The following is a 16874-nucleotide window of genomic DNA, read 5'->3' as shown; positions in this document are numbered from 1 at the left end:
CATACTGCAGCTTAAAATATTTAATCCATTGTTGACTAATGTGGTTCAGTGTGTAAGCATCCATAGCTTTGTTTATGTAGCTTTAATAGTGGATGAGACACCAGTAACAGTATCTCTGTATGCAAACACGTTGATTACAGAAAATTGAAACTAAAGATTTGTATGTCATTTTCTTCTCAATGACGACATTGCAAACCATTCCTGCTCCATAAACTTGTTGATACCTTTCATGTCCTTTTCATTTTCTTTAGTTTTACTTCTTTTGTTTGTTATTCTGGCCTCCTTTTTCATGCTTTCAGCAGCTTTTTCAGTTTATGTGACATGTTGCCTGTCCGCCCATACCAGCACAATTTTCATGTTGTTCCTAGTTTTGATGCCTGTTCTGCTCATTGTTTTTAATCTTTACTCCATCAGGCCAGCCGGAGTGGCCGAGCGGTCCTAGGCGCTACAGTCTGGAACCGCGCTACCGCTCCGGTCGCAGGTACGAATCCTACCTCGGGCATGGATGAGTGTGATGTCCTTAGGTTAGTTAGGTTTAAGTAGTTCTAATTTCTAGGGGACTGATGACTTCAGAAGTGAAGTCCCATATTGCTCAGAGCCATTTTTACTCCACCATTAAAACGTATTGCAACTGTTGAAACGCATTCTGATTTTGTTTTATGCCATGTAAACATTTTTCCAGCACATACGACAGTCGACAGGTTCTTCAAAGATATTCCATAAACGAGGTTCTACGGAAACTGCGACGCCCAAATTAAACAAAATGACATTTAAGCAAGGGAATGACGGGGTACTGTACATGAAGCGTATATTTTTAGAATCAGAAAGAACCTGAAGAATTTTATTACGTAAAACAGTAATTGTTTTGAGCTCTCATGACATCCAGGACCCACTAACAGCTAAAACTGTGCCCAGGACCCTCATGGATGAAAGTTAGGTGGCAACATCACCAGACGCTAGGATACATAAAAATATGTGCTGTGTATAATGAATAAATTTGAAACTGCTATCGTTAATATTGTTGCAAACATTTGTTCTAGTTAGAAAGGAAGTGTGATAGTTTGATGAGTTACACTACAGCGAGAGTCAAAAGTATTTACAGTGTATATAAATGTAAGTATATTTAAATGAATATATTGTATAAACGAACTAAGTAGTATGTTTAAATCCTAAATCAGTACATGACTGATAGACTTGGTGTTACGTTGAGGGGATACAGTATTAACGTTAATAAGGAGTTCGAAATTTGTAAACAAGAACCTCGTTTATTTGGTCCTCACTAACCCGGATTTCTGGTTTATCTGGATTTATATTTTGTGTCACTTGGTATTTTTCTCTTTTCTTCTTATAACGCGAAGATATGTAGTCGGTGAGGTATATAGGCTGCTTATCACTAAGCCGGAAATTTAGTCTAGTACTGAGTGATTAAGGAGCTCAGAGTGTGTGAATGACATAGTTTCTCAAGTATTGTACATTAATATAACGGTGTAATGGTGCCTGTCAAATAAGTTGCATAGTAACCACGCTAACAGCACTCCACGACAGCTCATTGTAACTCCGGTGCACTTCTCGACAGGTGTGACACCATCTGGTTAGTGGCGCGTGTGAATGTATCCGCTCTGTCATCCATCTGTTTGTTTTGTACTGACGAGCCTTCTCTCTTTGAATCATCCAAGCGTGCACATCCCACGCTTCCACTTACAGTTACTACAGTCATTCTTAAGAAGGTGTGCCGGCATTTGTACAATGCTGAACATTTACAAAAAAAAATGGTTCAAGTGGCTCTGAGCACTATGGGACTTAGCATCTGCGGTCATCAGTCTGCTAGAACTTAGATGTACTTAAACCTAACTAACCTAAGGACATCACACACACCCATGCCCGAGGCAGGATTCGAACCTGCGACCGTAGCAGCCCCGCGGTTCCGGACTGCAGCGCCAGAACCGCACGGCCACCGCAGCCGGCGAACATTTACACTTTTTGTATTTAGTAGAATATATATATATATATATATATATATATATATATATATATATATATATATATCCGGATTTTCGGTAATCCGGATTACTTCCGGTCCCACTTAGTCCGGATAAAATAACGTGTTGTGTACTGCACTGCACATTGTAACATTGTTTATGTCTCACATAATTCCAAAATAATAGTGAAAATTTACGATCCGTCCTCATAGCTGTACTTCCAGCAGTATCTCATCTCCTGCGTTCCCAATTTTTCAGAAGTTGTCCTACGAAAATAGCAGAAGTAGCACTCCTGGATATCGTGACGATATTCTTTCGTCACAGCCTGGGGTTAGAGACCCGGCCGGCACACAGTTTTTATCTGCCAGCAAGTTTCACATCGGCGCACACCCACTGCAGAGTGAACACACAATCTATTTCATAATTTCTTGGTACCATAAAAATGTTATGAGGGTTTTTAAAAGAACTCTTTTGGTGCTATCCAAAACTGTCAGCAAAAGGGTTGTGCCAATTTATTATAATGTAGACCAAGCGGGTCTCTCGTAAATGATATTACCTCATTAGCTGTTATCCCCACAAAAAATGTTATTACAGTTCACGGTAGAACTCTCAGAGTCCTATTAAGAAATGCCATCAGACGTTTTGTACTAATTTATTACTTTTACAAGACAAAAGTGAGTCCCACATTAATTATCTCATATAATGTCATCGTCGAAAAAAATGTTGTTATAGTTTTTGGTAGAACTCTGTCGGTGCTATTCAGAACTGTCATCAGAACTATTATACGAATTTTGTTTTCGTAGAGAAATTGAGTATCAGATTAAAACAATTATCGTATAAACTATTACCGCCACAAAAATGTTCTTATCATTTTCAATACAACTCTTCGGATGCTATCCAGAATTGCCAAAAGAACTGTTACACAAATTTATTTTTTCCAAACTGCCAAATAATTTTTTATTATACCAAAATTTTGCCAAGTTAGTGTTTTCTTCTCGAAGTTCTGCAGGACTATTCGTGTTTCCAGCAGGGAAATCTAGAACTATTGCATACATATCAAGAACTATGAAAAAAAATGTATATTTCTCGTAAAAGGGGTGCAAACTACACAGGAAATGCTCATAAGCATTCCTTATTAAATGCAGTTACTACGTAAACAATTACCTGCACATAATATGTTACTAGTATTTTCGATAGAACTCTCACAATGCTGTCCAGAGCTATCATCAGAACGTACGAACAGACATATTTTTTTGTAGAGTAAGTGAGCCCCACAATTAATCAATTATCTTACAAGCTATTATAACCACAAAAAATGTTGTTATGATTATCGATAAAAGTCTTGTGGTGTTAACCAGAACTGTTCATCAAAACTGTTGTACGAATTTACTGTTTTCTGTGGAGACAGTGGGTATAACATCAAAGAAGTTACCGTATAAACTATCATCGACACAAAAAGATGTTATTAGGGTTTTCGATAGAGCTCTGTTCAGAACTGTTGTACGAATTTACTTTTTGGGAAAATTGATAAAGAATTTTTCGATACGAAATTTTTTTCGAGTGGTGTTGTTTTGTTCGCTAATTCCGGAGGCCTACTTATCTTTTGTACAAAGAACTCTAGAACTATGGCATTTCTATCAAGAACTCTGAAAAAAAAAATATATTTCTGAAAAAAATATATATATTTCTGAAAAAAAAGGTTGCCATCTTCACAGTAAGTGGAGTCCTCCTTAAATTGCAATTATCTCGTAACCTATTAGCTGCACAAAAAACTTATTAGGATATTCGACAGAACTATTCGGGTTCTGTTCAGAACTGCTGTACGAATTTACTTTTTGCGAAAATTGACAAATAATGTTTGCTATACGAGAATGTTTTAAAATATTGTGGTTTTCTTCGTTAAATTTTGCAGAACTATTCAAATTTTGTACAAATAACTCTAGAATTACGCCATATCTATCCAGAACTCTGAAAAAAATATACATTTATGAAAAAAAGGGTGCCAACTTCACAGTAAGTGAAAAGATTTTCTCCTTAAAATGCAATTATCTCGCAAACTATTAGCACCACAAAAAATTTATTTGGATTTTCAATAGAACAATTGGGGATGTGTTCAGAACTGTGCTCAGAACTCTTGGACTTATTTACATTCTGCGGAAAATGACAAATAATGTTTTTGATATGAAAATTTTTAGAGTAGTTTTGTTTTCTTCGTTAGATTCTGCAGAACTATTCAAATTTTGTATAAAGAACTCTAGAACTACGGCATCTATTAAGAACTATGAAAAAATGTATATTTCTCGTAAAAGGGGTGCTAACTTCACACGACTCAACTGAGTCCGAGGGAACCAGCCACACGAGCCGGACGCCGTCCTGCCGCCCGCTGCCCTCCGCCACGCCACATGCCGGCCAAACCACTGTCGTCCCTCTCCAACACATCTGCTGCCACCTCAGGGTCCAGTAGCCACCCGCCCGCATCTATGACGGCAGCCGACAATCCTGCTGACTGCCGCTCCACCACACTGTCGCCGCCTCCGACACGTCGCGCCGACTCAACCTTCACAGCGTCGCTTCAAACTTTAATATCACGAGCTGTCCACTGCTGGATTAGGTTATTTTGTGACCTCTCTTTTTGTAACGCTCATTTTTGGGTCACCAGCACCCCCCTGATTTTGTAACATGCCGATGGGAACTCGAGCAACTGAACGGGGTACTCCCAAAGAGGCAGCTGCCTCGCAAGACCCTTTCGAAGCTATCAATACTAGAATGAACCAATTGTTCATCCAAAATCGAGAGTTAATCGAGTAAAACCGCGTCTTGAAACAGACGCTGGAAACCAGTGTACGAAGTTCTGTACCTGTGGCTAGCTCCACACCTGTAATAAATGTTCAACCACCACCACCACCACCACCACCACCACCACCATCATCATCATCATTTAAGACTGATTATGCCTTTCAGCGCTCAGTCTGGAGCATAGCCCCCCCCCCCTTATAAAATGTCTCCATGATCCCCTATTCAGTGCTAACATTGGTGCCTCTTCTGATGTTAAACCTATTACCTCAAACTCATTCTTAACCGAATCCAGGTACCTACCTTCTCCTTGGTCTGCCCCGACTCCTCCTACCCTCTACTGCTGAACCCATGAGTCTCTTGGGTAACCTTGCTTCTCCCATGCGTGTAACATGGCCCCACCATCTAAGCCTGTTCGTCCTGACTGCTATAGCTATAGAGTTCATTCCCAGTTTTTCTTTGATTTCCTCATTGTGGACACCCTTCTGCCATTGTTCCCATCTACTAGTACCTGCAATCATCCTAGTTACTTTCATATCCATAACCTCAACCTTGTTGATAAGGTAACCTGAATCCACCCAGCTTTCGCTCCCATACAACAAAGTTGGTCGAAAGATTGAACGGTGCACAGATAGCTTAGTCTTGGTACTGACTTCCTTCTTGCAAAAGAGAGTAGATCGTAGCTGAGCGCTCACTGCATTAGCTTTGCTACACCACTCTTCCAGTTCTTTCACTATGTTGCCATCCTGTGAGAATATGCATCCTAAGTACTTGAAACCGTCACCTGTTCTAACTTTGTTCCTCCTATTTGGCATTAAATCCGTTTATATTTCTTTCCCACTGACATTACTTTCGTTTTGGAGATGCTAATCTTCATACCATAGTCCTTACATTTCTGATCTAGCTCTGAAATATTACTTTGCAAACTTTCAATCGAATCTGTCATCACAACTAAGTCATCCGCATATGCAAGACTGCTTATTTTGTGTTCACACATCTTAGTCTCACCCAGCCAGTCTGTTGTTTTCAACATATGATCCATATATAATATGAACAACAGTGGAGACAGGCTGCAGCCTTGTCTCACCCCTGAAACTACTCTGAACCATGAACTCAATTTACCGTCAACTCCAACTGCTGCCTGACTATCCATGTAAAGACCTTTAATTGCTTGCAAAAGTTTGCCTCCTATTCCATAATCTCGTAGAACAGACAATAACTTCCTCCTAAAAACCCGGTCATATGCCTTTTCTAGATCTATAAAGCATAGATACAATTCCCTGTTCCACTCATAACAATTCTCCATTATTTGCCTTAAGCTAAAGATCTGGTCCTGACAAACTCTAAGAGGCCTAAACCCACACTGATTTTCATCCAACTGGTCCTCAACTAATGCTCGCACTTTCCTTTCAACAATACCTGAGAAGATTTTACCCACAACGCTGATTAAAGAGATACCTCTGTAGTTGTTACAATCTTTTCTGTTTCCATGTTTAAAGATTGGTGTGATTACTGCTTTTGTCCTCCCCCCATTAACCATGGACCTTGCCGTTGGTGGGGAGGCTTGTGTGCCTCAGCGATACAGATAGCCGTACCGTAGGTGCAACCACAACGGAGGGGTATCTGTTGAGAGGCCAGACAAACGTGTGGTTCCTGAAGAGGGGCAGCAGCCTTTTCAGTAATTGCAGGGACAACAGTCTGGATGATTGACTGATCTGGCCTTGTAACAATAACCAAAACGGCCTTGCTGTGCTGGTACTGCGAACGGCTGAAAGCAAGGGGAAACTACGGCCGTAATTTTTCCCGAGGGGATGCAGCTTTACTGTATGATTAAATGATGATGGCGTCCTCTTGGCTAAAATATTCCGGAGGTAAAATAGTCCCCCATTCGGATCTCCGGGCGGGGACTACTCAAGAGGATGTAGTTATCAGGAGAAAGAAAACGGGCGTTCTACGAATCGGCGCGTGGAATGTCAGATCCCTTAATCGGGCAGGTAGGTTAGAAAATTTAAAAAAGGAAATGGATAGGTTAAAGTTAGATATAGTGGGAATTAGTGAAGTTCGGTGGCAGGAGGAAAAAAATGGTTCAAATGGCTCTGAGCACTATGGGACTCAACTGCTGTGGTCATCAGTCCCCTAGAACTTAGAACTACTTAAACCTAACTAACCTAAGGACATCACACACATCCACGCCCGAGGCAGGATTCGAACCTGCGACCGTAGCAGTCGAGCGGTTCCGGACTGCGCGCCTAGAACCGCTAGACCACCGCGGCCGGCAGAGATTTAGGAACCAGGTTTTAACTTGTAAACATTTCCAGGGGCAGATGTGGAATCTGACCACAATCTATTGGTTATGACCTGTAGATTAAAACTAAAGAAACTGCAAAAAGGTGGGAATTTAAGGAGATGGGAACTGGGTAAACTTAAAGAACCAGAGGTTGTACAGAGTTTCAGGGAGAGCATATGGGAGCAGTTGACAGGAATGGGGAAAAGAAATACGGTAGAAGAAGAATGGGTAGCTTTGAGGGATGTAGTAGTGAAGGCAGCAGAGGATCAAGTAGGTAAAAAGACGAGGGCTAGTAGGAATCCTTGGGTAACAGAAGAAATATTGAATTTAATTGATGAAAGAAAATATAAAAATGCAGTAAATGAAGCAGGCAAAAAGCAATACAAATGTCTCAAAAATGAGATCGACAGGAAGTGCAAAATGGCTAAGCAGGGATGGCTTGAGGACAAATGTAAGGATATAGAGGCTTATCTCACTATGGGTAAGGTAGATACTGCCTGCAGGAAAATTAAAGAGACCTTTGGAGATAAGAGAACCACTTGTATGAACATCAAGAGCTCAGATGGAAACCCAGTTCTAAGCAAAGAAGGGAAAGCAGAAAGGTGGAAGGAGTATATAGAGGGTCTATACAAGGGCGATGTACTTGAGGACAATATTATGGAAATGGAAGAGGACGTAGATGAAGACGAAATGGGAGATATGATACTACGTGAAGAGTTTGACAGAGCACTGAAAGACCTGAGTCGGAACAAGGCCCCCGGAGTAGACAACATTCCATTGGAACTACTGACAGCCTTGGGAGAGCCATTCCTGACAAAACTCTACCATCTGGTGAGCAAGATGTATGAGACAGGCGAAATACCCTCAGACTTAAAGAAGAATATGATTCCAATCTCGAAGAAAGCAGGTGTTGACAGTTGTGAAAATTACCGAACTATCAGTTTAATAAGTCATAGCTGCAAAATACTAACACGAATTCTTTACAGACGAATGGAAAAACTAGTAGAAGCCGACCTCGGGGAAGATCAGTTTGGATTCCGTAGAAATACTGGAACACGTGAGGCAATACTGACCCTACGACTTATCTTAGAAGAAAGATTAAGAAAAGGCAAACCTACATTTCTAGCATTTGTAGACTTAGAGAAAGTTTTTGACAATGTTTACTGGAATACTCTTTCAAATTATGAAGGTGGCAGGGGTAAAATACATGGAGTGAAAGGCTATTTACAATTTGTACAGAAACCAGGTGGTAGTTATAAGAATCGAGGGACATGAAAGGGAAGCAGTGGTTGGGAAGGGAGTGAGACAGGGTTGTAGTCTGTCCCCAATGTTATTCAATCTGTATATTGAGCAAGCAGTGAAGGAAACAAAAGAAAAATTCGGAGCAGGTATTAAAATCCATGGAGAAGAAATAAAAACTTTGAGGTTTTCCGATGACATTGTAGTTCTGTCAGACACAACAATGGACTTGGAAGAGCAGTTGAACGGAATGGATAGTGTCTTGAAAGGAGGACATAAGATGAACACCAACAAAAGCAAAACGAGGATAATGGAATGTAATTGAATTAAGTCGGGTGATGCTGAGAGAATTAGGTTAGGAAATGAGACATTGAAAGTAGTGAAGGAGTTTTGCTATTTGGGGGGCAAAATAACTGATGATGGTCGAAGTAGAGAGGATATAAAATGTAGACTGGCAATGGCAAGGAAAGCGTTTCTGAAGAAGAGAAATTTGTTAACATCGAGTATAGATTTAAGTGTCAGGAAGTCATTTCTGAAAGTATTTGTATGGAGTGTAGCCATGTATGGAAGTGAAACATGGACGATAAATAGTTTGGACAAGAAGAGAATAGAAGCTTTCGAAATGTGGTGCTACAGAAGAATGCTAAAGATTAGATGGGTAGATCACATAACTAATGAGGAAGTTTTGGATAGGATTGGGGAGAAGAGAAGTTTGTGGCACAACTTGACCAGAAGAAGGGATCGGTTGGTAGGACATGTTCAGAGGCATCAAGGGATCACCAATTTAGTATTGGAGGGCAGCGTAGAGGGTAAAAATTGTAGAGGGAGACCAAGAGATGACTACACTAAGCAGATTCAGAAGGATGTAGGTTGCAGTAGGTACTGGGAGATGAAGGACCTTGCACAGGATAGAGTAGCAGGGGGAGCTGCATCCAACCAGTCTCAGGACTGAAGACCACAACAACAACAACAACAACAACAACAACAACAACACTGCTTTTGTCCAGTCTGATGGAACCTGTCCCGACTCCCAGGCCATTTCAGTTTTCCTGGGTAGCCATTTAAGATCTGACATTCCTCTGTATTTGATGAGTTCTGACTTAATTTCATCCACCCAAGCTGCTTTATTGCATAGCAATCTATTGACCATTTTCTCCACTTCCTCAAATGTGATCCTATATCCATCATCATTCCTATCCCCTTCTACCTCGAAATCTGAAACATTACCGATCGCATTTTCACCTACGTTGAACAACTTTTCAAAATATTCCCTCCATCTGCCCAAGGCATCCACAGGATTCACCAGCAGTTTTCCTGACCTGTCCAAAATACTTGTCATTTCCTTCTTACCTCCCTTTCGAAGACTGCTAATTACACTCCAGAATGGTTTTCTAGCAGCTTGACCCATAGTTTCCAACCTGTTTCCAAAGTCTTCCCAAGATTTCTTCTTGGATGCTGCAATTATCTGTTTGGCTTTGTTTCTTTCTTTAACGTAACGTTCCCTGTCTACCTGAGTTCTAGTATGTAGCCATTTTTGATAGGCCTTCTTTTCCCTTTTACAGGCTGCCTTGATGGTGTCATTCCACCAAGCTGTTTGCTTCATCCTACTTTTACACACTACTGTTCCAAGACATTCTTTAGCCACTTCTAGTACTGTGTCCCTGCACCTTGTCCATTCCTTTTCCACTGACTGTAATTGACTACATTCAAGTAACTGGTACCTTTCTGAGATCGCTGTTATGTACTTGTGCCTGATTTCCTTATCCTGAAGTTTCTCCGCTCTTATCCTCCTACATATGGACCTGACCTCCTGCACTTTCGGCCTCACAATCACAATTTCACTGCAGATTAAATAATGATCAGTGTCATCAAAGAATCCCCTGAATACACGTGTGTCCCTCACAGCCTTCCTGAACTGTTATTATATAGTCAATGACAGATCTGGTTCCCCTGCCTTCCCAAGTATACCAGTGAATGTTCTTATGTTTAAAAAAGGAGTTTGTGATTACTAAGCCCATACTGGCACAGAAATCCATGAGTTGTTTCCCGTTCCTGTTGGCCTCCATATCCTCTCCCAATTTACCTATAACCTTTTCATACCCTTCTGTTCGATTTCCAATCCTGGCGTTAAAATCACCCATGAGCATAACAATGTCCTTGTCCTTTACTCTAACAACTACATCACTGAGTGCCTCATAAAAACTATCCATCTTATATTGATCTGTCCCTTCGCAATGCGAATATACTGATACAATCCAGTGTCTAGTAAGAAATGTTCAACCAGTGACAACTAATACTAATTTTGTCACCAATACAACTGTCACAATCTCAGCTAACACGGCAACTGTAAGTAATTTTCCTGCGGCTTCTGTCATTTCCACCTTTTCAGAAAGTCCCATGAAAAAATGGTTATGTTCACACAGAATATTTGCTATGTGGGTCGCACTTGTGCCTGGCCGGATGATCTATTGGTCAACATAGCCAGATTGAAGTTTACAGAGGTAGGCAAGAAAGAAAGTAGTACAAGCGCCTAGAGCGCAACCTAGGCATGATCTAAGGTCAAAACAGCCCTATGGGTTACGGTCCAAGGACTAGGTCCAGCGTGCCATGTATTCAACTTGAAAAGTATATATTGAAGTAAGAGAATTAATTGACTGGAAAACGCTGTCGTTGCAATGTATTCATTTAAGTTGTGCATGTTATTTGTAAGTACTCATAAGGTTGGCAACCATTTGTAATAGAAGTTAGGATGCCATACGTTAATGGAAGGGATTGGAGTTTTTGTAATCATTCTGTCTTACATCATTTAATGTCTCCAGTAACGTTGTAGGAGCGGTAGAGAACTGGAAACACACTTATTAGTAATGGAATTAAGGGGAAAAGTTGTCCCAGTCAGTAGAACATGCAGAGTTAAGAATCAATTTTTTATATGTCGAATGGAATGACACTTCATCTGTTGACTTAGTGAACGATGAACAGGAACAGCTGTTAAAGCTTTACCATAGAAACATTTTAGTAACATGTTTTAGTAACTGCCATTGGCATAGAATCAGTGACAACATGCTGCCCTCTATCTACCATTTGAAATACACTACACTAAATGTATGGTAACACTATTACAAGGGAAAGAACAATTCGAACACCAGGCTAGAGAGACAGTAGTTTTGGTTAACAAGAATACATATGTCTAAGCTAACCAGCCAATATGTTACTTTGAAAGTAAAAGGAGCCCTCCCTAAGTGCTACTTTATTGTTTTCTTAATATGCTGCTGGAGAAACAACAAGGTGCGTTTTCATGATACTACGTGCTACTGTGCACCAAATGTGCTATGGGAGGTTATTTCTCGTACACAAATGCACCCTCATCAATCAAAATACATCGCGAACTACCCTTTAGCTTGGTGTACGAACAACGGCAGCTTTCCGTCAAAGAGGAAATACCAAATGAAAAGATAAAGTCCCACGGTTAGCACCAGGCAAGACTGCCGTCCACAATCTGTTTACAAATCGCAAGCCTCGCCCCTCCCTGCCGTCTGCAACCCTCACTCCCCTCCCTCCTCCCCGCAGGCGTCATCAAGTGAGCGGCCTTCAGGGTTCCCACCCGCCCCATTGCCCCGCTGCCTTGTGACGCGTACTCAGCTCCCGCCTCTGCCGAAGCAGTGTCTGAAACTCTCCCCGGGACCCCGTCTTAGTTGCTCAGACCACCTCTCGCCTTCCTCCTACACACACACACACACACACACACACACACACACACACACACACACACACACACACACACACCGGCCCCCACCCCCTCGCTCCCCTCTTCCTCCCCGAGGACCACACGTCTCTGCCGCGTGAATCAAGCTCCCACGCTCCACTTTTGTACATTCATACGGCTGTAGAGTAACCAGCAAATCCAAGAATATAGTTATCAAATTAAATCCACCAGCCTAATATTGCCCTACAGATTGCACTAGCTATACAAAAAAATGTCTTTTTTTTTCTTCAAATCAGTCTCCAGCTACTTTGTATTGCCACCCTCGCAGTTAATAAACAGATCTATATGGCGTGATATTTATTCTGTAAGTGACCGCTGTATGGGAAACACGTCAGCCAAAAGGATCGAGAATGAAATGCCACCGTAAAATACAGTAAAGTAGAGTAAAAACCAAGTTAATACCAATCCAGAATAACAGTTCTAACTGCATACCCCACCGTCAATCACAGAAATTACGAACCCCGAGTTTCAAGTAACCGATATTTGAGAGAACCAAGTCGTCATCACAACTCATGCAGAAGTATAAAAATTTACAAATTACGTACATTGTAGAAGAACGAAGTATCTAAGTGAGTAAATGACTCATGATAGTTCCACGAACTTTAACAATTGAGTTATCTGAGTCTCTTGAAAAGAAGATCCTTCATGAATAACTGTCGTGAACAACATAAACTAAGCCTGGGAGAAATTTAGTGACTGTCCAGAGGAACTCTACTCACCGCACTGCAAGGGACGCTGCCCAACCCCCACATACAAAGGCCCTATTCTACTCCTGACGAGGCCAGCACTAAGGAGTTATAGAGACGGCGAATTTAGTCGCAAAATTGTGAGGATGAAGACGGCGAATTTGGTCGCAGCGCAAAATTTTTCTTTTGAGAGAGACGACGAGTTTTAAGAAGTAGTACGTAGCAGCTATGTTTGAATCACAGTATTGTTTGTCGTATAAACAGTTAAGTAGGCGATACCGTCGTGTTGACGATGCGCTCTACACCTACCTTCATACAGGAAAAGTATTTCCTCCAGGGCCGTATATCTTACACGTTGCGGTTAGCACTCGCAGAGCGCCCACCTGATCGGTCTGTTCTTTCAATTTTCCGTTTCGTAAATCGATCGCCTACCTATCTCTTTCATTCGTACAACATTGCCTTTTATATTTCACTACGACTACTAAAATCGGAATTTCTCTGTTGTATTCAGCCTTCTGGCCTCTAGCAGTATTCATCCTGCACGGCTTACAGCCCTTGTGACGTTTTTTCAATGCTGATATGAAACATGGCCTCAGGCTACCTATCCATTCTTCCTCAGGCCCTTGTATGGAAACCTGACTGTACCATCCAGTTGCAGCCTTTTATATCTCAATATTTCTCTGTTGTTGCCGTGTTCTGCCTTCTGGACCCCTCTAGCATTTGTGACTACTTTTAGGCTATTCACATATTGTAATCCGAGGCTCAACCAGTGTCAATGTAAATCTGTGGTAACACTGCTCCGCCCCCCCCCCCCCCCTCTCTTCATCCTGGCGAGAGGATTAAGCAGAATTGCTTCACAGCACTGCTATCCTCTACTTTTTCCAGCATCAGAGCTGAGCAGAGCTGTTTCTCAACCAACAACACAAACATACATTCACACACTAGTAGCCCCGAGTATTTGACACTGTCCTCCCACACTAACACTTCCTACTGTCGGGGCTATACGACTTTCATAGTCCCAGGCAACAAGATTGCCCACTCCCAAACCAGCTAGCATGTGGTTTGTGACTGATTTTACTGTATGGCTCATGAACCGCCCGAGAAGTTTTATCGAAATTCCACCACCCATCTTCGTATAGTATTAGTAATTGCCTGCATCCATGATCAATTTGCTACAAGATCGTTACGTTGCAACTGACTCGCACCTGTGCCCCATCTATCTTGCTTTTAAGGGCATCATATACCTTCCCCAAGGTGCTATGTAGTCGATTCACTGTCGATTAACTAAGATCAGACCTGTTCTTTCTGTACAACTAACAATAATTGTGAACTTACATAAGAAGTAATGTGATGAGCTTACATCCATTCTTTAATGCCAGCATATGGCATTAAGATAAAATTATAAGGAAACACTGTCCTATCTTCATTTAGCAAATGAAAGCACAAGGAACCTGAAACTGGGAGTAAAATGCCAAAGTATTAACTACAATATCTTCCGAAAAAAGGAACTCTGGGAAACCAAGAGCAGATGGTAAACCCAACTAAGTTAGAGTTTAGTACACAAGCAGCTACTGTATAAAGGTTTAAAGTACTGCATTCAACTGGGTATTAACGAAAACGCCATTACAGTCCTAGTTGCAGATTTTAAAATCTGCACTTCATGTCACCCCATGCAGTAAAGCCAACAAAGTAAAAATAATGTGTAGAGCTAGAGAATTAATCCAAAAGGCTACTCAGAATAGTCCTAAATATAAAAGAATATTTTGCACTCAATACTGTAAATGACAAGCTAACACCGTATGAGGCAGTGACAATTCGTTCTGACAAGGGTAATACTTCGATTATTCTTCATACAGAAGACTACATAGTTAAAACATTATCCTTTTTTGCAGAGAATAACAATCAAGAAATGCTGGTCCAACTATGGTGCATGCTAAAGAGTCTTGTCTCAAGCCTAGCCTGATGTCACCACTATTGTGTGACAAAGGGGAGAGGGGGAGAGAGGGGTGGAGACAGGGACAGGCAGAGGGAGAGGGACAGGCAGAGGGAGAGGGACAGGCAGAGGGAGAGGGAGGGGGAGAGGGAGGGAGGGAGGGGGAGAGGGAGGGAGGGAGGGGGAGAGGGAGGGAGGGAGGGGGAGAGGGAGGGAGGGAGGGGGAGAGGGAGGGAGGGAGGGGGAGAGGGAGGGAGGGGGAGAGGGGGGAGGGGGAGAGGGGGGAGGGGGAGAGGGAGGGAGGGGGAGAGGGAGGGAGGGGGGAGAGGGAGGGAGGGGGAGAGGGAGGGAGGGGGAGAGGGGGGAGGGGGAGAGGGGGGAGGGGGAGAGGGGGAGGGGGAGAGGGAGGGGGAGAGGTGGAGGAAGGGGGTGAGGTGGAGGGAGGGGGAGAGGTGGAGGGAGGGGGAGAGGTGGAGGGAGGGGGAGAGGGGGAGGCAGGGGGAGAGGGGGAGGCAGGGGGAGAGGGGGAGGCAGGGGGAGAGGGGGGAGGCAGGGGGAGAGGGGGAGAGGGGGAGGCAGGGGGAGAGGGGGAGGGAGGGGGAGAGGGAGGGGGAGAGGGAGGGAGGGAGGGGGAGAGGGAGGGAGGGAGGGGGAGAGGGAGGGAGGGGGAGAGGGAGGGAGGGAGGGGGAGAGGGAGGGAGGGAGGGGGAGAGGGAGGGAGGGAGGGGGAGAGGGAGGGAGGGAGGGGGAGAGGGAGGGAGGGGGAGAGGGGGAGAGGGAGGGAGGGGGAGAGGGAGGGAGGGGGAGAGGGGGGAGGGGGAGAGGGGGGAGGGGGAGAGGGGGGAGGGGGAGAGGGAGGGAGGGGGAGAGGGAGGGAGGGGGAGAGTGAGGGAGGGGGAGAGGGAGGGGGAGAGGGAGGGGGAGAGGTGGAGGAAGGGGGTGAGGTGGAGGGAGGGGAAGAGGGGGAGGCAGGGGGAGAGGGGGAGGCAGGGGGAGAGGGGGAGGCAGGGGGAGAGGGGGAGGCAGGGGGAGAGGGGGAGGCAGGGGGAGAGGGGGAGGGAGGGGATAGGGGAGGGAGGGGATAGGGGAGGGAGGGGATAGGGGAGGGAGGGGATAGGGGGAAGGAGGGGATAGGGGGAAGGAGGGGATAGGGTGAGGGAGGGGATAGGGGGAGGGAGGGGATAGGGGGAGGGAGGGGAGAGGGGCAGGGAGGGGAGAGGGGCAGGGAGGGGAGAGGGGCAGGGAGGGGAGAGGGGCAGGGAGGGGAGAGGGGCAGGGAGGGGATAGGGGGAGGGACGGGGAGAGGGGGAAGGAGGGGGAGAGGGAGGGAGGGGGAGAGGGAGGGAGGGGGAGAGGGAGGGAGGGGGAGAGGGAGGGAGAGGGAGGGAGGGGGAGAGGGAGAGGGAGGGAGAGGGAGGGAGAGGGAGGGAGAGGGAGGGAGAGGGAGGGAGGAGGAGAGGGAGAGGGAGGGAGGAGGAGAGGGAGGGAGGGAGAGGGAGGGAGAGGGAGGGAGGAGGAGAGGGAGAGGGAGGGAGGGAGGGAGGAGGAGAGGGAGGGAGGGAGGGAGGGAGAGGGAGAGGGAGGGGGAGAGGGAGGGAGAGGGAGGGAGGAGGAGAGGGAGAGGGAGGGAGGGAGGGAGGAGGAGAGGGAGGGAGGGAGGGAGGAGGAGAGGGAGGGAGGGAGGGAGGGAGAGGGAGAGGGAGGGGGAGAGGGAGGGAGAGGGAGAGGGAGGGAGGGGGAGAGGGAGGGAGGGAGGGGGAGAGGGAGGGAGGGAGGGGGAGGGGGAGAGGGAGAGGGAGGGGGAGAGGGAAGGAGGGAGGGAGGGGGAGAGGGAGGGAGGGGGAGAGGGATGGGGAGGGGGAGAGGGATGGGGAGGGGGATGGGGAGGGGGAGAGGGATGGGGAGGGGGAGAGGGATGGGGAGGGGGAGAGGGATGGGGAGGGGGAGAGGGATGGGGAGGGGGAGTTGGATGGGGAGGGGGAGTTGGATGGGGAGGGGGAGTTGGATGGGGAGGGGGGAGAGGGAGAGGGAGAGGGGGGGAGGGAGGGGGAGAGGGAGGGGGGAGAGAGAGAGAGATGGAGTTCACACAAAAAACAACTGCAACATAAACTGGCCTAATAACTGATAAAAAGGCTTTACATTTAAGCAGAATCCACCTAAAGATTTAAGACTGGGTTGGGAATAACATTAAAAA

At 45.0% G+C, this 16874-nt stretch overlaps 1 protein-coding gene across 1 annotated transcript; it reads right to left on the bottom strand.

Moving 5' to 3' along the window:
* Positions 1 to 14701: 14701 nt before the first annotated feature.
* Positions 14702 to 16548, bottom strand: LOC126299552 (cathelicidin-3-like; the record flags this gene model as incomplete). The annotated part of the gene is made up of 2 exons (XM_049991545.1): positions 14702 to 14839; positions 16498 to 16548. Coding segments are annotated over 2 exons (189 nt in total), but the record flags the coding sequence as incomplete, so codon positions are not given.
* Between the last annotated feature and the right edge of the window lie 326 nt (positions 16549 to 16874).

The sequence above is a fragment of the Schistocerca gregaria genome, chromosome X, assembly GCF_023897955.1.
Source record: "Schistocerca gregaria isolate iqSchGreg1 chromosome X, iqSchGreg1.2, whole genome shotgun sequence".
Lineage (NCBI taxonomy): Eukaryota > Metazoa > Arthropoda > Insecta > Orthoptera > Acrididae > Schistocerca > Schistocerca gregaria.
The sequence above is the reverse complement of the archived record's forward strand: the minus strand, read 5'-3'. Positions and strand labels throughout refer to the sequence as shown.